At 40.9% G+C, this 23,208-nt stretch overlaps 1 protein-coding gene across 1 annotated transcript in view; it reads right to left on the bottom strand.

Annotated features, from left to right (window-relative positions):
- CPVL (carboxypeptidase vitellogenic like) overlaps nt 1-23,208 on the bottom strand; it is a 105,879-nt gene that overhangs the window by 26,088 nt on the left and 56,583 nt on the right. Inside the window, 2 exon segments of the mRNA XM_068973091.1 lie at nt 1,291-1,473; nt 21,770-21,943. Coding sequence (XP_068829192.1) covers nt 1,291-1,473; nt 21,770-21,943 — 357 coding nt within the window.

Here is a 23,208-nt window from a genome sequence, read left to right as displayed (position 1 = left end):
AAAAGGATCAAATTTCCATAAAAAAGAGTATAAATAAATCTCATGAACATAAAACTGAGCAAAAATACCACACAGGAAAGAGTACAAACTGAAAGTGTCCATTTATAAAAATTCAAAAACTTGCAAAAATAATCTAGGCCATAAGAAGTCAGGACAGTGGTTACCTTGGAGAGGAGGGGGTAGTGACTGAGGGGCAACTGGCATTGGTTCTATTTTATTTCTTTATCTAGGTGACTTTCACATGGATATGTTCACTTTGTGAAATTTCATTTACCTGTTTTGTGACTCGCTAACTTTTCTATATTATAACTCAATAAGATTTTTTAAAGTACCAAAGCAGAATCAATCTCACATTTCACTGTTAAAATTATGTACAAAATTTTACCTGTGTACAAAGGCATCAGTTAAAATGCAATTTCAGGTGTTTAAATTATTGATTTTTTCTTTTTAAAAAATTTTTGAATTCAATTCAAAAAACTTAAACATTTTTAGGGACGAACAGACAAGAAAAATTAAGTCCAGATTATTTTCTGTGACCAAAGAGCATCTACTTGTCCAATATTTTGGAATCTGACTTTAGAGTTAACTATTTATGAAAATATGTGTGTTAGTCACTCAGTCATGCCCAAATCTTTGTGACCCAATGGACTGTAGCCCACCAGAATCCTTTTGCAATGTGGGAGACCTGGGTTCGATCTCTGGGTCAGGAAGATCCCTTGGAAGAGGGCATGACAACCTACTCCAGTATTCTTGCCTGGAGAATCCACATGACAAAGGAGACTGGGGGGCTACAGTCCATGGGGTTGCAAAGAGTCAGACATGACTGAGCGGCTAAGCACACAGACTTTATATTTTTCATTGTCACCTTATCTCTTAAACAATACCTACATTTGTGTCTATCAACTTTTGTCTTAACATGGAGTGTTTGTATGTTAATATGAACTGAGACCATCCTTCTCTGTGGAAAGGAGGGACATGTATTTTGGCTGCTGTATGTCTTTGCTTAAGGTTGACCATGCCTTAATGGGTTTTCGGGCTTTAGTTTCTTCTTTCATTTTTTTCCCGTAAGTCTAATTCCTCTCATATATACCCTCTGTTTTATTGCTTGATTTTTCGGCCATGCCAAGCCGTGTGTAGGATCTTAGTTCCCCAAACAAGGATCAAACCTGTCCCCCCGGCAGTGGGAGCATGGAGTCTTAACCACTGGATCACCAGGGAAGTCTCTCGGGCTTCAGTTTCAATCCCCCCATCCCATTTCCACAATCTGCGTGCCCAGAAGCATTTTCATACCTGACAGAAATTATCCACTTGCCGTACATAACCAGCCACTTCAAGATCAGATTTAAGAATCTTCCAAACTTTTTTCTCGGCCTTCTTGTATTTCTGGGATCCTTTCCAGTCCATGGCCATCAAGGAGCGCTCTGTTAGGGAAGCTGCCACAATGACGTCCAGTTGGCCATTGTAGATTAGAACCTGAAACGAAATTGAGCCGTGGGCAAATCCAGGATTCAGCAGGGGAAGCCAGTCGTGTGTCTAGGTAATGAGAGAGGGGATGAGACACAAAAGGGGATGTAAGCTTCTCTGATGTACTGCTCAGAGAGGCCAGCCCAGGAACTCAGTAGGATCATTTTCTTCCAGTTGGTTACAAATACCAACAACCTGAAATAAACTCAACCTTGTCTCAACCATTGCATTCTTCCAAAAGTTTGATTCTTCATAGGAATCTTCATGTACAGCTCTATGTATACCTCTACAAATGCAAAAGCATTTATGCTGTATTACCTGGCACTATAGATTTTACTTATGGCTGCGTGAAGGAAGAAGACTGTGGTTACATTTCAGTGGAACTAAGGGATACCATATTCTAGGACTTTCATGAAGCCTGCATTTCATTGTCTTCACTTTCAGGCCCTGCAGCAGCTGGCAAGCTGGGAATTCCATCAGCTGATGCTAATCCATATTACTTTCCCCTCCTACATTTCAGTGGCAACTATAATTTTCTGAGGCAGACAGATAGACGCAGGTGTCTCAAGTCTCTTATTTGTTGGAGGCAGCAATGTCTGCCATGTCCTTCCAAAGGCCTCCATTGTTAAATATGATAGCTATTTGTCAACAATGAGGAATGTCCTTCAAAATGCCTAGAATACATTTTTAAGCCAAGTTGATGGGTACTGTAGGAGAAACTCTGAGGCAACTCTTTTCTTCCCAAACAACATTTTAGTTGCTTGAACAAGAATTCAGATAATACCCAGTGCTGCTGAAGTTGTGAAGCTACTGGGGACAGTGTACAATGGTATTACTCTTCAGGAAAGCAATGGTCACTGTTTAATGCAGACTTTAAAATGTTGAGACTCTTTGTCCCCGTTAATCCCAGTTTGTGGAATAAGTTCTATGAAACTAAACCCAAAGAAATTAAAAAAAAAAAAACTATACTCATTGAATTTTTATAAAGACAAATTTGAACACCGTCTAAAAGTTCCATGTTAGTGAGTAGTTAAATCACCACGGTACAGATAGTCTACGGGATATTGCAAAGCCACTTCAACTGTCTGACTAAACCATGAAGCAGTGTGGAAAATACTTATCATACAATATTAAGTATGAAACCTGAATGCTGGGCTTCCCTGGTGGCTCAGTGGTAAAGAATTCACCTGCCAGTGCAGGAGACATGGGTTCAGTCCCTGACCCAGGAAGATCCCGCATGCTGTGGAGCAAATGAGCCCATTGGCTACGACTATTGAGCCTGCGCTCTAGAGCCCTGGAGCCACAACTACTGAGCCGGCGCGCCACAGCTACCGAAGCCGTCAGGCCTCAGAGCCCTTGTTCCGAAACAAGAGACGCCATCACAGAGAGAAATCTGAGCACTGCACTAGAAGTAGTCCCTGCTTTCCGCAACTAGAGAAAAGCCCAAGCAGCAAGAAAGGCCCAGCGCAGCAAAATAAATACTAAAATAAGTACATAAATAATTTCTACAGTTAAATGAAAAAAGAAAGATGAATGCCAAACATATATCACAATTATTATATATATATATATATATACAATTGATATATTTATTTACAAATATGGAATGAAACTTTAAAAAAGGAATAGAGCTGATTAATTTTTCCGGTGGAGATGTGAATAATTTCCCCTTTTGTTTTCTATTCTTCTTAGGCTATTGTTTTTTTGCAATCCTTGATTCTCATGAGGTATTGTCACTCCACCACCAACAAAGAGATTGTCTTCAACTCCACGCCACCTTTCATCTATGTGGAAGCTCTGGTTTAACTCAAGTGAAGACCTCTGGTCAGATCCTCAAACTGGACATAAAATGTTACATTGCATGTTTCCATCTGTGCTCTGCTGGTACAGGCGTCTTAAAAGGCTTACACATAATTAAAAAGCCCAGAACTTTTACACACTCCAAATCCTCAAGCAGCAGTGGGCCAGGATTCAGCCTGAGATGAAAGGGCCCTGGGCCTCCCCTATAAGAACACAGGGTCTTTCATGTTATTCAGTCACCATCACCACCTCCACTCTCCTATGAAGAACCCCTCCTCTTAAAAAAAAAGTCCTCATGGATTTAAAGCCTCTTTAAAAAATTCAACTATAGCAATAAAAATTTGCATTGTTTATACAAAGAAATTGCCTCGAAGAGCTTGAGTACTTACGGCCCATGCAAAACTCCTACAGCTGTTTTACCAACAATATGGAAACAATTACACATGATCTGTACCAGCAAACAAGGCTTAAATACTTCACCATTCTAGGAAGGGCTGATTATAGCTGATTAATGAACACAATCTTTATAAAGTAATTTTTCTGCTAGAAATCGATGAAAAGATGCTGATTAGCACACATACAAATGTACCTAACCATTTTTCCTCTTTGTCACCACTCTGTGAAGCCTGCACCTTTCTGAGTGTCACTTGCTACCTTACTTTATCAGGGTATTTACTGAAATAGATTTGAATCTTCAGTTTTGAGGGATGATAGCAAAATCCACAGGCTACAGCAAAAACAGAGTGATATGTATACATTTGCTGAACTGAATGGAAATAAAGCCCATCCCTGAGCCATTTCTCTTGTTTCTCCAGACTCATTTTAAACAAGAGTACAAATTCTCCAGAGTAAGGCAGTAAAGGGCCGGACTGCATAATTTTGTGCATGTGATGTGCAGAAGCCTACTTTGCGGGGCAAATAGAAATTCTTCCTTTGCAAAAAAGCAAGGAAAACATTTTTAACTTCTACAGGGCACATAAGCCAAATATAACAATAACAACAAAAAGAAATCAGATTAGTAACGATCAAGCGAAGTGATTTCAGAGCTGACATTTAAGGCTGCCTTAAATATAAGAAATTTCAGAGCTGCCATTTTAATTTAAATGTCATATTTACTCTCTTCAGCCCCCACAGGAATATCCCAGTTGGGTGCCTCCAGGGCTGGGTGAGTGGGCGAGAAATCCCCAGATCCGGTGACAGTGAGCTAAGAAGCCAGGTGGGTGTAGCACAGGGGTGGGTGGTCCTGAAGTCAGAGGGCACGTGTTGGCCACCCACATCCTGAGAGTCAGAGAAGTGCTAGGACAAAGCTTAAGCCGCAGCGGGTTGGCCACGGATGAAGGATGTGCACACATGCCCACTTCTTCCTGGTGGGCGATCTGCTGTCCCAGTTTGCCCAGGATGGAGGAGTTTCCCAGGATGCAGGGTTTGCAGGCTAAAACTGGGACAGTCTGGGGCAAACCTTCCCCTGAGGCTTACTGGTATTTTAAGCAACAGCGTCTAAAGATTGAGAGGAGGAGACAGAAATGAATGCAGCTTTTAGCTACATTTCCCTTGTCAGGAGTGACTCTTAACAAAACAAGGGGCAGGGAAAGTGCTGGTGGAGTAGGTTTCCAGGGACACAGCAGGCAGCACCCCTGAATAGCCAGTGTCCTCACTTTCCTTTCTGGTCAGCTATGAGGCCCCAGTGAAAGAGCAGAGCCATTCCTTTTAGAGAATTTTCTTCTCTTTTACTATATGTCTTACTGGTTAGTTTGTTGAAATTGATGGTGATGCAAAAACATGATAAAATATTTCTTATTAAAAAACCAATAAAAAACTGTGATCCCACTGTTGCTGCTCTATAACTGTGTGTGTATTCTTAGTCACTCAGTCATGTCCGACTCTTTGCAACCCCATGGACTGTAGCCCACCAGGCTCCTTTGTCCATGGGATTCTCCAGGCAAGAATACTAGAGTAGGTTGTCATGCCCTCCTCCAGGGGCTCTTCCCAACCCAGGGATCGAACCGAGGTCTCCCACATTGCAGGCAGATTCTTTACTATCTGAGCCACCAGGGAAGCCCATAATTACTCTATACAGAAGCTCTATAATTACTACTCAAGCTGTAGGAAACAGTCAGTGGGGAAGGAGACATCATTCACATGTCCAGTTTAGAAACAATCTCAAGTCTGTTTGTCCTGCATCTCTCTGTAACTTTGGCTCTATGAACCAGGATGTGTGCAAGGCCGTTACTCAGCTGCCGACAGACACTTCACTTCTGTTGCAGGGAGTGGCCGTGATTAAGCAGCTATGGAAGAGCCTCAGCTTGTGGAGAATGGAGCCCTCCTAGCCACTGGTCCACCCACAGCTCTTGCATAGTGCCAGTACCCCATAAGACGTATCAACACTTACAGGGTAGAGTCAACTGCACTCTTTAAAGGATTCTGTAGTGCTATAGTGACTGTCTGCCATTCTGGCTTGCTTAGGTCCACTCCCCTGTCTCCTGGTAACTGTACTGCCATTCCCTCAAGGGAGGCTCATGAAGGCTGTCGATCAGTGTCCTTCCTCCTCCACGCAAGGGATGAGCATGTGACCTAAGCTAGGACCCTCAAATGCTCTTTCCCTAGACTTTGGATTGTGAGTAGTGACACAAGAGTCCCTGATGAATCTGTCCAGTAATTTTGCTACCTTGATTCCCAGAATTTTCCCCGGCCCCTATCTTTTCTCATGTGAGTTCTTCGGTTTGTCCATGAATTCTGTGATGTATCCTGTCTTCTGATCACTTCCTTTGGTGCTTCAGGTAACCAGAGTCGCTGCTGTTGCTAAAAGCATGATATCCAAGCTCACACATCACTGGACCCGTGCCTCACATGCCACAGCATGAAGTGACTGGGAGTCCCTGGACACATGGCTCACCCTCCACGAGTTGTGGTTCCCTTTTCTGGACATGTAGATGTAAGACCTACATCTTACTGCAGTGAGAATTAATGAGAAAATGTGAACAGGATTCTAAGCACAGCACACAAATTGGGGGAGTTAGGTAAACAGAGTTCTCCTCCTTTGCAACTAAGTTGATAATGTGATAACGACTTGGAAGACTGACTCAAAAAAACACTTCTTCTAAAACAAACCCTCAGAGTATTCAGATGGTCTTTCTGTATCAAATCCTTGGTTGCAATTTCACTCTTTCTGACAAAGGCCGACAAGTAGGAGGGAACCCAGGCAGAGTAAATCTGAACTCAACGAACTCAAATGGATGAAATAACATGCCTTTCAAGACTAATTTTACACACATTGGGCATGGTGTCTCAGCAGTCTTTTCTTGATAGTCAGAGCCATAAGTCTATAAATTACCCTTTGAAAGGAATCCTTAATTTTGTAGCTTGGGATTCAAGATTCCAAGGAATTTCCCCATACTTGAAATGCTAGAAAATTATGGTTAAGAGTATAGCTTTTGATGGGACATTTTGGAATAATATTAATAGTAGAATGCTCTTATTCTTCTTACCATGCTGCAGGAACTGTGCTAAGCATTTTACATCCGTGATTTCATAATATCCCTCAAAGGCAAGTCTTATTTATCCATTTTAGGAACAAAGGGACAGAGGTGTAGGGAAGTGAGCCAACTGGTGACATGGATCAAGTTCAGATCTGCCTGAATCCAAACTGTGTGCTCCTAACCCCTCTTCCACACTGCCTTAGTCACTACCACCACCCCCTGCTCAGAGGACACAGAACAGGTAGTTTGTTCTTTATTTGTAATTACACATGCAAGGAGCACACTTACATGTAAGCTTGACTCTTTGGAATGAAGGATACATGTTTAGAATTAAGAGCACAGGCCCTGTGGCTGGGTATGAACTGAGCTCTGCCACTTACTAGCAAGATTATCTTGATATTAAGTTACTTAGCCTGTCTAGAGCTCAGTTTCCTCATTTGTAAAATGCATAGAAGAGAAACATCTATGAGGGAAGGTCATTGGGAGAATTACATAACATAATGCATGTAAAGCTCTTCATATCCCAGGCAGATAGTAAGTATTCAGTTAATTGCTGGCTATTATTATTATCATCACATTTGAATAATTCAACATAGCTATTCAAATAGCTTCATTATTTCCAAGTGAGATGTTGCCTGTGAATTATAATTGTGATTTGGGATGTAAGTAAGAGTTAGAATAACTCTTAAGATATAGGAGTTCTAACGTAACTGCACGAAATCATCAATTGGATGAAACAAACATCAGGGGCTTATAAACGTTACTATGACACCTGCAAAAAGGAGCCTTGAGCTCCAGACCTGGCTCAGCTTCCCAAAGCCGGGGCTACTGAGTGACCCTGGAGATGTCATCTATCCATTCTGAGCCTTAGTTTTTGTCTTCTGTGAAATGGAATATCCTAGTTCTTGGGAGAACCAAACGGGATACAAGTTGTAAAAATATCCTGTAACCTGAACAGCAAGGCTTCATTCATGTTTTTGTTACTTTCTACCAAGAATAATCTGAAAAATAAACTTCCATCAGTTCAGTTCAGTTCAGTTCAGTCACTCAGTCATGTCCGACTCTGCGACCCCATGAATTGCAGCACGCCAGGCCTCCCTGTCCATCACCAACTCCCAGAGTTCACTCAGACTCACGTCCATCGAGTCAGTGATGCCATCCAGCCATCTCATCCTCTGTTGTCCCCTTCTCCTTCTGCCCCCAATCCCTCCCAGCATCAGAGTCTTTTCCAGTGAGTTAACTCTTCGCATGAGGTGGCCAAAGTACTGGAGTTTCAGCTTTAGCATCATTCCTTCCAAAGTAATCCCTCCATAGTGGAGTGCAAAAGTTTTAAATTGGCTGCCAGGGGCCTACATTTAGCTTGCAGACATATCCATCTAGTCCACAGGGTGTTGTTGTTTTTGTAATTAGATGCTGGCATTTAAATACTGGCAGATTGGACCACACTGGCCCATATTTCCACCTGGCTACTAGGGGCAAAGGCTGGGCAGTAGTTGTCCCCCTAAGACACAGTCCTCCCCCTTCCTGAGTGTCTTCCTCCACCCCCAACAGAGGCGCAGGAGCAGCTGTCATTTATTCAATGCTTATGCTACTGTTGCTCTTAGAAAAAAATATTCCTTTGTATCCATGTCTCTGTCATAGATAGAAAGAAAGATCAGTGTGTCACAGTCCAACACTACTCATTTATTTTATTTCCTTCCTGGATCCACAGGCAGCTAAGTTTCACTTCCATCTGAAATGGAAGGGAAGTGGCCTTTGGTCTGAGTTAGAGAAAGGAGTGTGTGCTCACTTATACATGGCAAGTATTTGCTTAATCTGCTCCCATGAAATTTCTATTTAGCCTGGTGGCTCACCTGATAAAGAATTTGCCTGCAGTGTGAGAGACCTGGTTTCAATCCCTGGGTTGAGAAGATCCCCTGGAGAAGGGAACGGCTACCCACTCCAGTATTCTTGCCTGGAATTCCATGGACTGTGTAGTCCAAAGGATCGCAAAGAATCAGACATGACTGAGCGCCTGACTTTCACTTTCACTTTCAAATCTTTATGGAGAGCCAAAGGATTGGGCACCAAGAGAATAGACATGAAAAGATGTGCCTCCTGTCCTCCTAATAACCCTAGATTTTAAAAAACTTTTCGAAAGAGTGAATAATCAGAGGAAGAAAAGCAGGTTTTTACTCTTTAGTTCTCTGAAATTAATAAATGAAATTGAAGTCACTCAGTCATGTCCAGCTCTTTGTGACCCCGTGGACTGTAGCCCACCCGGCTCCTCTGTCCCTGGGATTTTCCAGGCAAGAATATTGGAGTGGGCTGCCATTTCCTTCTCCATTTCATTCTTTAAGTTTTCCTTAAAAAGAGGGGTTAAAAAAGTCAGTTTCACTTTAATCTTTCTCAAATCTACTCATTTTAATATTCCAAAGCATAAACTTTTCAGGTTCTGCACACACATAAGTCAGTAGTTTCTTCATAATTTAACTTCTCTTAGCAAGAAAACCTCCCTCTAGGAAAAATCCAGTGAACACAATCAGATGATGATTAATCCTTATTTTACATAGTAAATGCTTCTGAAGGATAAATATTTTCCAGGCAGACATAAAACAACCAACTGTGTCAACTATAGATATCTACAGACCGGTTTACTTGCTGACTCAGCTAAGAAGAACTCACAGCCTCTAAACTCAGATTTTTACTTTAAGTTAAGTTGGTGGGAGGGGCACATGACACTCAAAGGAGAAAAAAGATACCTGTGCTCTTAATGGTTCCTATACAACCAAACTTGGAGGAGGCAATGGCAACCCACTCCAGGACTCTTGCCTGGAGAATTCCTTGGACAGAGGAGCCTGGCGGGCTACAGTTCATGGGGTTGCACAGAGTCGGACACAACTGAAGCAACTTAGCATGCATATAACTGAACACTTGAAAGAAGGGGTTTGGGGGCAGAAACGTATATAAATGTGCATTTTGTTACATTTTCACTGTCACCCATATTAAAGCTTAAGATTGAAAATAAATCACACAAGGGCCACTTTCTGATCTAAACTTTAACCGTTTTTAAAAATCCAAACCGAAACACACGTATTGAGGACAGACCATACAAAGCATTTCTGTTTATTTCCCCAATTACCCCTCTACTTATTAGGAAAATTACAGAAATGCCACAGGAAGAGGCTTCAGTCTCTTAGTACAACAGGAAAGCAAACTGAGGTTTTGTGAGAAGGCTGGATTTTTGTTGTTGCATTTTTAGACGAAAGATTTATGCTTACATTTTGGCCCATTTACAATCCACCATAATACTTTGCAGACAAAGTTATGCTCTTTTCCCAATGATCCAGTGACCTTAATCTCTAACATTTTGTGGTTTCCTGTTTGGGGAAATGATTGAACAGCAGCCTAAGCTATTCCAAACTGCACAGCATTCCCAGTTGGCTGCTATCTGTCTTAGTTTTGAATGTTCTCCTGTTCACTAATAAAAAATAAAAGAATTTTTTTAAAAAATAAACTTTCCTTACAGATGCTAAATCAATGAAACTCCTACAAAGCAGCCCTCCACACTTCCTCTTCTGGCTGCTTTGCTTATCATTCTTCTATTACAAACCCCAACATACCTGGGAGTTCTTTCTGCCTGGAGCAATTAGCATGACCCACCTAGAGTAACTTTCTCCTGAATAGCTGAGAATTAATTTCACTAATATCCAACTCAACCTAGGGGCAATTCCCAAGGGTTTCTCAAAAGCTCAGCTGCAAAAGAAAAACAATCTCAGCTATGGAGTATAATGTTTAGCAATGTTCCCCACTGGAGGCCAACTTGTTATCCTTCCAGGGACAACGCCTGGGCCCCAGTCGCCCATTGTTTGCACTTTTGGGCCTCTTAGTTCCTGGTGACTTCGCAGAGATATAGCGCTGTAATACTATGGAAGCCAGAGTCGAGCCCGCCTGGAGGAGGCTTGACAGAAAAATAATGCAACCATTGAATGAAACAGTAGTCATTTCTGCAACCAAGTCGTTCTTCAAATGAGACAAATTTGGCTTCCAAGTTTAAGGAAGACAAAGAAAGAGAGAGAAAAACGAACTGAACACTCTTAGAGTGTTTCTGCCATTCTCCTACCAGTTGGTTTTGCCGAGATGAGTGAAGAATAATGAAAGTGGGGCAGGGAGCTTGAGTGAGTGTCCAGCGATAACACAAATAAAATGTCTTTCTGTCAAAGAAAGTTATTTCTGCTTTCTTGCAACTTTTGGTGGTATTGTTTAGTTGCTAAGTCGTGTCAGACTTTGTGACCCCATGGACTAGCCCATCAGGCTTCCCAGTCCTTCACTATCTCCCGAAGTTTGCTCAAACTCATGTTCATTGAGTCAGTGATGCTATCTAACCATCTCATCCTCTGTCACCCCCTTCTCCTCCTGCCTTCAATCTTGCCCAGCATCAGGGTCTTTTCTAGAGAGTTGGCTCTTTGCATTAGGTGGCCAAAGTATTGGAGTTTTAACTTCAGCATCAGTTCCTTGGATGAATATTCAGGGTTGATTTCCTTTAGGATTGACAGGTTTGATCTCCTTGCAGTCCAAGGAATTCTCAGCAGTCTTCTCCAGCACCACAATTCAAAAGCATCAATTCTCTGGTGCTCAGCCTTCTTTATGATCCAATTCTCATATCCGTACATTACTACTGGAAAAACCAGTAGTTTTGACTATATGGACTTTTGTTGGCAACGTGACATCTCTGCTTTTTAACATGCTTTCTAGGTTGTCACAGCTTGCCTTCCAAGGAGCAAGTATCTTTTAATTTCATGTAACTTAACTTGAAATGAAATTAACTTGCAGCTTCACTCTAAATAATTTAGTTGCTTTTAGAATGGAACAATAAGTAAAGCCAACTTGAAAATAATCCACTAAGCCATCACTCCAATCCAGGGATCTGAGAAAAATGTTTAACTACTCAGAACATCACACTTAAAATGAGCTTTAATAATGTCCAGAATATTTTTGTCTCATTTGAAGAGTCCTAGGGGCCCACTCTAGGGGGTCCTTTGCTCAGCTTGTTTCGGGGTCTGTTCTCATACCCCTTTCTGATCCCCTCACCTCTGACATCACCTCTCACCTATGGTTATTGGTTGTGTTGTGCTCAGTCGTGTCCGATTCTGAGTGACCCCATGGACTGTAGCCCACCAGGCTCCTCTGTCCATGGAATTTTCCAGGCAAGAACACTGGAGTGGGTTGCCATTTCCTCTTCCAGGGGATCTTCCTGACCCAGGGATTGAATCTGTCTCCGGCATTGGCAGGCGGAAGCACTTTTAGTTCCAGCAGAAATAGACAAGAGCTGCAGGAAAACCTCTTGCCATCAGTCCCCCTGCCAGCTCCCTGTTCCCTGACATTATCATTGTCACTCAATGTGGACTGCTGAGCTGCTGAAGAAACAGATGTGAATATGCAGAGTGAACAGAGCACAAGGTGAGGAAAATCAAGACAAAGGCAGTCAATGGCTCCTACTCAGAGCGATTCTTTTGAAAGCTCGGTTGAAGGTCCTTCTGGCTTTCATTCAGTCATGTTGCTCCGCACAGGAGTGCTGCGCTGAAGCACTGTCTACTTGGTGACAACATTAGAAGCTGCTCACACTCATAATAAGCAAGGAGATGGCATAGGCTGCCCCACGACGAGGGCATGGTTAGATCACTTCTACAAGGCAGGCCAGGCAAATTCGGTGGTGAAAAGCCAGTGGGAAAAGCCCTAGAGTTTGCAATTGCAGCTTCCTCAGGTGGTGGGAAGTATGGAAATGCTGCTTTCCCTACTGGACCAAAAGGCCAAGGCCAACAGCTACTGGATTAAGTTACTCACATTTACAGGGAAGGAGAGGAAACAGCAATCAGAGTACTGCACCTGGAGTCAGATTTTGTGGCAAATGGACTTAAATGATGATGACTATGATTGTGTGTGTGTGTGTGTGTGTGTGTGTGTGTGTGTGTATGTGTGAAGTCGCTCAGTCATGTCCGACTCTTTGCGACCCCATGGACTGTAGCCCACCAGGCTCCTCTGTCCATGGGATTCTCCAGGCAAGAATACTGGAGTGGGTTGCCATTTCCTTGATTAGAAAAACCAAAACCCAAATCCAAATCCTGGCTTTGCACTCTGGCTCTATCACATCTAATGTGACTATCACAGAGATAAATAAGTGCCCTAGTGCCAACCCATCTATTAAACATAAATAATGCTTACTTTTAAATTTCCTTTAAAAAATATTAATGTAAACTTTTCCCTCCCATGACCCAAGGTATGGTGGTGGGCACACACTGCTTTGAAGACCACTGGTGTCCTGTGGTCCCATCAGTTAGAATGTGTTATCATAAGCATCTTCTGTTTTACTAAGACACAAGGAGTAAAGACTGAGAAGCTACTGCAGCATGGTGACATCTATTGCACAAGAAGGAGTCCTCAGTGTATCCAGAAAGCAATACTCCTCTCACTCTTTCCATATTCATCTTTTCAAAGTCAACTGATGTAATTGCTTGTGTTTCATAACAACTGAATTTCACAGCAACTGGATTTAAATGAGCATTTCTAAGCTTGCTGATTTTTAGGTCCTTGGAATCTCCATAACCAATGGTATCAGCATTTAATATCTTTCTTCTCTTACCACCCTCACTCTGCTGTATTTAGATGGCTCAAGATTAAATTCCACTTTTATGTTGCCATAAATCACAAATGTACCTTCTAATGTTTTCAACATGAGGTACCTTTGAATGTAACAAAATAAAGCCTTGGCAAAACTATGAGTGTAGTAAAAAGCAGAGACATCGCTTTGCCAACAAAGATCCATATAGTCAAAGCGATGGTTTTTCCAGTAGTCAAGTACGGATGTGACCTTAAAGAAGTTGGACCATAAAGAAGGCTGAGCACTGAAGAACTGATGCCTTTGAATTACGGTCCTGGAGAAGACTCTTGAGAGTCCCTTGGACTGCAGAGAGATCAAACCAGTCAATCCTAAAAGAAATCATCCAGGAATATTCACTGGAGGGACTGATGCTAAAGCTCCAATATTTTGGCCACCTGATGCAAAGAGCTGATTCGTTGGAAAATACCCTGATGCTGGGAAAGATTGAGGGCAGGAGGAGAAGGGAGCGACAGAGGATGAGATGGTTGGATGGCATCACTGACTCAATGGACATGAGTTTGAGCAAACTCTGGGAGATGGTGAAGGACAGGGAAACTTGGCATGCTACAGTCCATGGGGTACAAAGAGTAAGACACAACTGAGTGAATGAACAACAACAAAATGATGACATGCTCACCAAGCAAATCAATTTAAATATGCCAATTTACACAGTAGAATTATCAAATGCCTTAAAAAAATAAGTAAGAGTAAATGAAAATATATGCTGGTTGTCATTTGCATATTTCACCCCAACATTAATTTAAAGGACAAACAAGAAAAGGTGTTTGGCACTAGCATGGCAATTTGGGATGAAATCAAGTCTTTTTAATAATTTACAGATAATAAAAGAAAAAATAATTTATGGGTATTCTTTTCCCCTTTATTCACTTATTCACCGAAATGCTTAAAAAAGAGGCCTAGAAGAAGCGTGCCTCATTAAATAAAAAAAGTTAGTTCTACTCTTGACTTGAATTATAACTAAAATACGTGAAAGTAATTTGCGAGGGACTCTGCAGTAAAACTGACTTTCAAATGCACACTTTTTATTTGCTTGCCAAGTGATCATTCCTTATCGATAGTATGATTACATAAAGCGAATGTCTCAGGATTAGCTTCCCTCTCCTCTGCTATGCTTCTCTAAGAATTATTCCCTCCTCACAGAAGTCTGTCACAGAATGGTACTGACATTCTCCTTAAGGTCTTCAAAGGGTTTGGAAGAAAAGTGATCACATCAGATTATGGTCATCATAGTTTGACAAAAGCTCAGAGTCCAATTTAGCTGCTGAAGAATCAGGCCCATTTAAGTGTTAAATTTTTATTGGTATGCTAGACATTTATCAAATCTAGTTTCCTGGCAATATTACCATAGATATTTTGCCATCCGAAAATGTTATTAAGGAAAATGCCACAAGCAATTAGAATGACTGCTAAAACGAGTTAGATTACCAGAAAGATTTACCTTTCAAAGTCCTGAGTCACATCCATTAACCAGGAATTGCCCGTTTCTAAACGAAGATCTTTTGATAGTCTAGGATAAGTAAATAAAACTCTAACGACCTGGGTGTTAAGATTTCAGTCTGGCGGTAAAGCTGAGAAACTCTAAGATTCTGAATTCTGAAGATGCAATTAGTTGAAACTTAATGAGCTGCAGAATGATAAGTGACAGGGAAATGTAACTTTATATTTACAATTTCCTGACTAGATGAACTTTTAAACACAGCAAACTAAGCCCTACCCAAGGGCAATTTAACCTTTAAAAGCAAAAACATATGGAGGTATTGGCCTTTGGAGATGGTCCTTCTTAAAACTGCAGTGGCCTTGCAGACAATTTAGCAACAACGGCAACCTTAATCCAAGGGCAATGTTTTGCTGTGGATACAAATGGCCTCTATATATATAGCTGTAGCTCCAGTTTTTTTGAAATAGTAGTTTCATACAGGAAATGTACCACACACACTCATACACAATCACATTCTCCCTGTCTCTCTCCTGTACTCTTTAGTCTTTGAAAAGAGTATATTTTTACACAGGCAAGAACTGTAGCCAAACAGAAAAAAGGAGGTTGACAACATATTCAGAATCTTTAGCAAGAATCTTCATAAGAAAAATGTGTAACCTCTTTATCAGAAAATACTTAAGGACTAGGGGACTTCTATAAAGAGCAAGGGAGTTAAAGCCAATAGCTTTTATAGGATATGGGCTATATTTCCTAGACTTTAGAGATGCCCTAATCTATCTATCTATCCACCTAGCTATCCATTCCCCATTGCATTTTATTACTTTGAAAATCAGGATACAACTTACTTACAATCAATGTATAAATGAGAATTACTCCTAAAGCATAAGGAATTTGGGGGGAATGTGACAAAAATGTTCTAAAATTAAATAGTGATGGTGGCTGCAAAAATTGATGAATATTTAAAAACTACAAATTTGAATTCTATAGTATGTGAAATATATTTTCAATAAAGTTGTTAAAGAAATAGTATAAAGAAGTCATGAAGATTCTTTATGTAGCCTTCAAAATATTAACATTTTAAATAACCATCATATAATCATCAAAGCTAGAAAATTAACATTGATATAATGCTATTTTCTTGCTACAAATTTTATTTTAAAAATTTTCAGTTGTTCCTTAATATACTTTTTCTGGTCCTGGATGCAATAAAAAGCACATGTTATATATATATAGTTGTAAAGTCTCTTTAATCCCTCAGTCTTTGTATGTGTATGCATGTGTGTGTTTCTTTCATAACCTTTTGACAAGCACTAGCCAGTTATTTTGTGGCTAAATCTGTCCCCTGATTTGAGTTTGTCTGCTGTTGTCTCATGATCAAATCCATGCTGTGCATTCTTTTTTTAAATTTTTATTTATCTATTTATGGTTGTGGTGGGTCTTTGTTGCTGTCAGCAGCCTTTCTCTAATTGCGGTGAGAGGAGGCTACTCTCTAATTGCGGTGCTCGGGCTTCCCATCAGGGTGGCTTCTCTTGTTGTGGAGCACATGCTTTAGGCACAAGGGTTTCAGTAGTTGTGGCAGGGGAGCTTCATAGCTGTAGCCACCAGGGTTTATCACGCAGCCTCAGTAGTTGTGGTACATAGGCTTGGTTTCTCCATGGCACGTGGAATCTTCCCTGACCAGGAACTGAACCCGTGTCTCCTGCGTTGACAGGTGGATTCTTAACCACTGGACCGCCAGGGAAGTCCCGTGCCATACACTTTTGGCAACACACATTAGCATTGCTGTGTCCTCAGTATAGCACATCAGGAGACACACAATGTAGCTCTGTCCCATTGCTAGGAATTCCCAGGTGGCTCAGTAGTGAAGAACCTGCCTGCCAATGCAGAAGACTTGGGTCAAGAAGATCCCCTGGAGTATGAAGTGGCAACCCACTCCAATATCCTTGCCTGAAAAATCCCATGGACAGAGAAGCCTGGTGGGCTACAGTCCATGGGGTTGCAAAGAGCTGGACATGACTGAGCAACAGCACATATACATTCACGTGCCAGGATTCTCCACTATAAAGTTACTATTTTCCCCTTCATCATAGACATTTTGAAAGGGGACACTTTGAGATCAGGTAAATATTCTGATTCTCATCATACTTTCACTAACTGATGTTAGTATCCACTGATGATTCTTTCCTGAAACAATTATTATTGTACTATTCATCAGATAATAATTTTTTATTCCATTATTTCTTATACATTTATTAGTTGGATTTTCCTCCTTTTCATTTTATATATGTTTGTATCACTATAACCCTGATTTTAAAGAGAATGCATATTAAGTTTAATGCATTAAGTCTGGTCTAAAGTTTTAAGACCAGAATAATGCTTATTAGTAGGTTTTTTCTTTAAATTGGAAGAATGTTGTATTGGTTTCTGCTGTACAACAAGTGAATCAGCCGTAAGTTTACCTATATTCCCTCCCTCTTGGGCCTCCCTTCCAATCCTCCATCCCACCACTCCAGTCGTCACACAGTACCAGGCTGAGCTCCCTGTGTTATACAGCAATTTATCACTAGCTCTCTATTTTACACATGTCTCATAGTATGGTAGCTAAATACTGTTCTGCTAAAACATTACTTTGCCGACTAAGGTCCGTCTAGTCAAGGCTATGGTTTTTCCTGTGGTCATGTAAGGATGTGAGAGTTGGACTGTGAAGAAGGCTGAGTGCCGGAGAATTGATGCTTTTGAACTATGGTATTGGAGAAGACTCTTGAGAGTCCCTTGGACTGCAAGGAGATCCAACCAGTGTATTCTGAAGGAGATCAGCCCTGGGATTTCTTTAGAAGGAATGATGCTAAAGCTGAAACTCCAGTACTTTGGCCACCTCATGCAAAGAGTTGACTCATTGGAAATGACTCTGATGCTGGGAGGGATTGGAGGCAGGAGGAGAAGGGGACGACACAGGATGAGATGTCCGGATGGCATCACTGACTCAATGGACGTGAGTCTGAGTGAACTCTGGGAGTTGGTGATGGACAGGGAGGCCTGGCATGCTGCGATTCATGGGGTCACAAAGAGTCAGACACAACTAAGCGACTGAACTGAACTGAAAACATATCTAGTCCTAATCGCTGGAACCAGTGAATGTTACCTTATACAGTGTTAATTAATTAATTAAAAATAAATATTTTGCAGATTTGTTTAACTTAGGCATCTTAAGATAGGGAGATTATCTAGGAGGTCGCTAAATGCAGCCTCATGAATATTTCTAAGAGGAAGGCAATAGGATGTTTGATCACAGAAGAGAAGGCGATGTGAGCACAGAGGGAGATTTGGAATCATATACCCACAAGCCAAGGAACACCAACAGCCACCAGAAGCCAGAATGGATTGTCCCATTAGAGTCATCCTACTGACACCTTGGTTTCAGCTCAGTGAGAGGAGCTTCGTATTTCTAACCTCTAGATTGTGAGAAAATAAATTTCTGTAGTTTACACTGTGGTAATTCATTACAGCAAGTATAGGAATCTAATACAGATACTACTATTCTTAGTTTGCTAAAAACTTTCATCCTGGGACTTTCCTAGTGCCAGTGGCTGAGACTTCATGCTCCCAACGTAGGGGTCCCGAGTTCCATTCCTGGTTCAGTTCACTTCAGTTCAGTTCAGTTGCTCAGTCGTGTCCAAGTCTTTGTGACCCCATGGGCTGCAGCACATCAGGCTTCCTCATCCATCGCCAACTCCCAGAGTTTACTCAAACTCATGTCCATTGATGAGTGATGCCATCCAACCATCTCATCCTCTGTCATCCCCTTCTCCTCCCACCTTCAATCTTTCCTAGCATCAGGGTCTTTTCAGATGAGTCAGTTCTTTGCATCAGGTGGCCAAAGTATCGGAGTTTCAGCTACAGCATCAGTCCCTGATTAGGGAACTAAGATCTCACATGCAGCAACTAAGAGGGTACATCCAAATAAATAAATGAATAAAAAAAATTTAAACTTTTATCCTAAACGGGTTTTGATTTTGTCAAATTCAGTTTTTGCATCTATTAAGATGAATGTTTTTTTTATTTTTTCAATGTTTTAGGTGATACATTACATGATGGAACTTCTAATGCAAAAATGTTCTTGCATTTATGAGATCAACTCAACCTGATCTTTTTTATTCATTGGTGGATTAGGTTGTGTTACTCCTAATAAGATTTATATTTAACCATGATCTGATTTAATTATCAGTAACTCCAATAGTCCAACAGATTATTTCTTCTTTTAGCTGTCTTGGAAACTGCTAATATATTTCAAATTTACCATACAAACATCTAAAATTACTGAAAAGAGAATGACTTTAAGTACACATCCCAAGTAGGTCATCACAAGAAAAGGGTTATATCTTCACATAGTCTACACAGAAACTGATGTGCTGCAAAGAGTTCTATAAGTTTCCAGAAACCAATGAAGGTCTTCCTCAGCCCATCAGAGAATACTCCACATTGGCTAAAATGAATCTAGTACCAGAAAAAGACTTCCATGTTCTTATGAATAGAAACATGTGCACTATTTTCTAGGACAAATTAGTACTGAGTCTTACATAAATATATCCTCGAGGGTACTAATGTTTTAAGCCAGCCTAGGTTGTTCTGATTCCACTGCATACATACTGAGGTTCACCACCATGGACAGACAAGCCAAAGATAATCGCTACCCTGTGGCCTACGCCAGCTCTAGCCAGGAATGTGCAGTCTGTTCTAGCAGCAGCCACTTTCTGGTCCGCACTCAGACTGACTGCATACCTTGTTCTCTTTCTTTCTGGAAATATGGTTTATCTGCATCACAAATCTATTCTCTTTTTCTGCAACTGAGAGTTTGAAAGTTCAGAAAATATTCTGATTTCATTGGGATTCATATTGGCATGCTTAGGATCCATGGGAAACAGAGACAGATATGTTTAAATATCAAAACGCAGGCTCATCTTTAATCAGCATACTCTTCTTCATCAATCAAGTGGACACTATATGGCGATAAGCCAGTATCAAGAGTTTTACATCATCAAGTGAACTACATGCCCCATGCTATCCTCACTTGGTTGAGAAAGGAATCATATCTAGTTAAATTTACAGAGCGAGAAAATTGATCTTCCAAGGGCACAAAGAATATACATGGGAACTTTTTTTTCCACTCTCTACTCAAGAAAATCATTGTGCGTTCCTTAATGTTATAGCCAATTGTTTTCATCTTGAAGACATAAATAAATGCTAAGTAGTCTATACAGAAACTGATGTGGGTTTCTTTTTGGTTTAATAAATTTGTGAGTAATAAATATATGATGAATTATGAACAAGTTAATAGATATATTTTTGATATAGCACTAGTTTAAAGAACTGATTTTTCATCCATCCATTTATGCATTATTGATGTCTGCTTGAGGCTGGTGCTACACCCGACAGCCCATAATGGTAGTACAGTGTGCTAAGCGTGCTCCCAACGGTAGAGGCCACATGGTCAGAGAGTTCAGAGGAGGACAACCAGCAGAGCATTGGGAAGTTGCTCAGTGAAGGCTCCAAGCAGGCAAGCACTAAGAACCACTCACTACATTTCCCCAACAGAACCAAAGATAAGAGTGGTTGAAAGTCTGACCTCATCTAGTTAGACTCTTTCTTGCCTAGAAAGTATTTCGTCAAGTTCTCCAGATTTATAATGGGTTTGTAGAGTCTGCATACCGTTGACCTTAGATTATTTGGAATAAAAGTTGTATGTCCAGAGACTGGACTGAAACTCTTTGTACTACAGGCAGGACCAGAAAATAGGTCTTTTAGGTAGGGCATATTCTAAAATACAATCTAGTAAGGATGCATTAGGCCAAGGACTCCCTGGACAGTACTAAGGGTTGTACACTGAACAGTCCCAGCATAGACATTGCTGAAATATGTATTCCTTATGTTGGAAAATGGCAGGAAAGAGTCTGGTTCAAATAAAAGCAGTATATCAGCACAATTTTTTAGATAGAAATAAAGTACTTGAGTACAGATTACCATTTGTCTAATTCACGTGTTGGTTACTGGCTGCCATGGTTTTTTTTCTTTTTTTTTCATCCCAATCATTACTCTTGCCACTGCCAGGAAACAGAGGAAAAGGAGATCACCTCTGGCGGTGATCTTCTTTGTCATTAGCACACTTACCCTGCTGGGCTGTTCCCAAACCATGCCTAGGACCAAAGCTAACAGTCCTAGAAGATCAGAGGAGAAGATGAGAAGAGAAGGAAAGGGCAAAGAAATGCACAAGGTAACTTTCTCTCTGTCACCTGCTCGTGGAGTCCTTCCCTCTCGGTGAGAGTTCTAGGGGTCATAGCTCCTCTGCTTGAACCTCTGGTACCTTCAGCATCGAGGCAGGCAGAACATCTCAGTCAGATACTACAGTGCTTGACTCTACATGCCTCAAAACGGGGACCTTGTCTCATTCATCACTTCAACCTGACAGCCTAGTACAACACTTGGTTTGAAGTAGACACTGAAGAAACTGGCTGAGTGATCTGAATGAATGCAATTATCAAGCAAAAAGCATTTTTGGAATAACCAGTTGATTTCATTTATCCCTGACTTCATTGGGATTCATAATATAAAGCAAATAGGGGGAAATTGGCTTACACAAGGCGAGTCATCTTCCCGGCTCTGTTATCCCTCTTTTCTCAAGAAATGATGAGAGGTGGCATGTGCCAAAGAGAATTTCATTTTTAGGAACTAGTAGGGGAAAGTGATTTAATTAAAAGGGAAAAAAAAGAACTTTTAATTCAAAGAAATCAAACAATGCAGTGGTTGTTATTTACATTTGTAAGATATCAGAAGAGTGAAAAATGGTAGGAGTTGAATTACGAGTAAAAGAAGGTCACTTCTACTCTGGGTAATCTGAAAAGTTCCTAAAATAGATAGCAACTAAAGTAGCCCTCTTACCTTGTAATTATTCATGATTTCAGTTAACCATGGTTTCACTGACTTGACTGTATCTTCTCGCAAGTACTTTTCAACTTTGGCTCCATCACTAAAAGTCTGGTTTCCCACGTGGATGGCTTGTCTCACATGGGGGAGGGACAAAAATCTCCCGAAGTAACTTTGATCCTCAGGCTCCTGGCAGAAGGGGCATCAAAAAGACATTAGGAAATACAACTGGGTGGGAACACCATGCTGGGGAACACTTCAGATTTTTCCCAACATATACCACAATGAAGGTTCCCTGGTGGCTCGGGGGGGTAGAGAATCCACCTGTAATGCAGGAGACCCGGGTTTGATCACTGGGTCAGGAAGATCCCCTGGAGAAGGGAATGGCTACACACTCCAGTATTCTTGCCTGGAGAATTCCATGGAAAGAGGAACTTGATGGGCTACAATCTATGGGGTCACAAAAAGTCAAACACAATGGAGCAACTGAGTGACAACATTTTCTTTTCCATACCACAATGAACAAGATACAACATGACTATTAACTGGTCTTCATCCCAAACATTTTGACTTGGGGGTTTTGAGGAGATTTAGCTCAGAGGTTAAAGCGTCTGCCTGGAATGCAGGAGACCTGGGTTTGATCCCTGGGTTGGGAAGATCCCCTGGAGAAGGAAATGGCAACCCACTCCAGTATTATTGCCTGGAGAATCCCATGGGGTCACAAAGAGTCGGACATGACTGAGTGACTTCGCTTCACTTCACTTCACTTCACATTTTATCCAAAAAGTCTGGATGATCTGATACTCTCAGAGCCAATATCCAATTTGCAAATGCTGGATTTTCCTTTTTGTAACTAGTATTTGGCCATCTGTGACTCCAATTAAAAACTCCCTTCACGACAAAGATAGGGAAGATGAAGAGGTGAGATTATCAAAGACAACTTGCTCCTTGTTGGAGGCTCTTGGGAAAGAGGGTGAAATGGACCACAAGGAGCCAGGGAAATGATGTGGTAGATTAAAAGATGAAGATTTCTTTTTCGTGTTCTGCTGTTTATTAAAAACACACACACAAAATACTCTGCTGCTGCTGCTAAATCGCATTAGTTGTGTCCGACTCTGTGCGACCCCATAGACGGCAGCCCATCAGGCTCCTCTGTCCCTGGGATTCCATAATTTAAGAGGAAAAGCATATCAAGTGTAAAAATAGATGATACTTTATGAAGGACATAAATCAAAAGAAAACGTGTCATGAGCCTATTTTTTAACAACATTGCATAAAAGTCTCTGTAAGATTCATTAAGCTAAAAGGAAAAAAAGGACTAAATGCTGTTTTTTTTTTCCAAAAAGTTATGAAAGAATTAAAAAACTGTTAAAGTTTGAAATCAATAATTTTGTGAATCATCAATATTTTTTGCTAACTGAATACATTACTTTGTGAAGAAAAAAATATAGTTT

This window comes from Capricornis sumatraensis, chromosome 5, assembly GCF_032405125.1.
Source record: "Capricornis sumatraensis isolate serow.1 chromosome 5, serow.2, whole genome shotgun sequence".
Lineage (NCBI taxonomy): Eukaryota > Metazoa > Chordata > Mammalia > Artiodactyla > Bovidae > Capricornis > Capricornis sumatraensis.
Note: the sequence above shows the minus strand (reverse complement) of the source record. Positions and strands in the feature narration are given on the sequence as shown.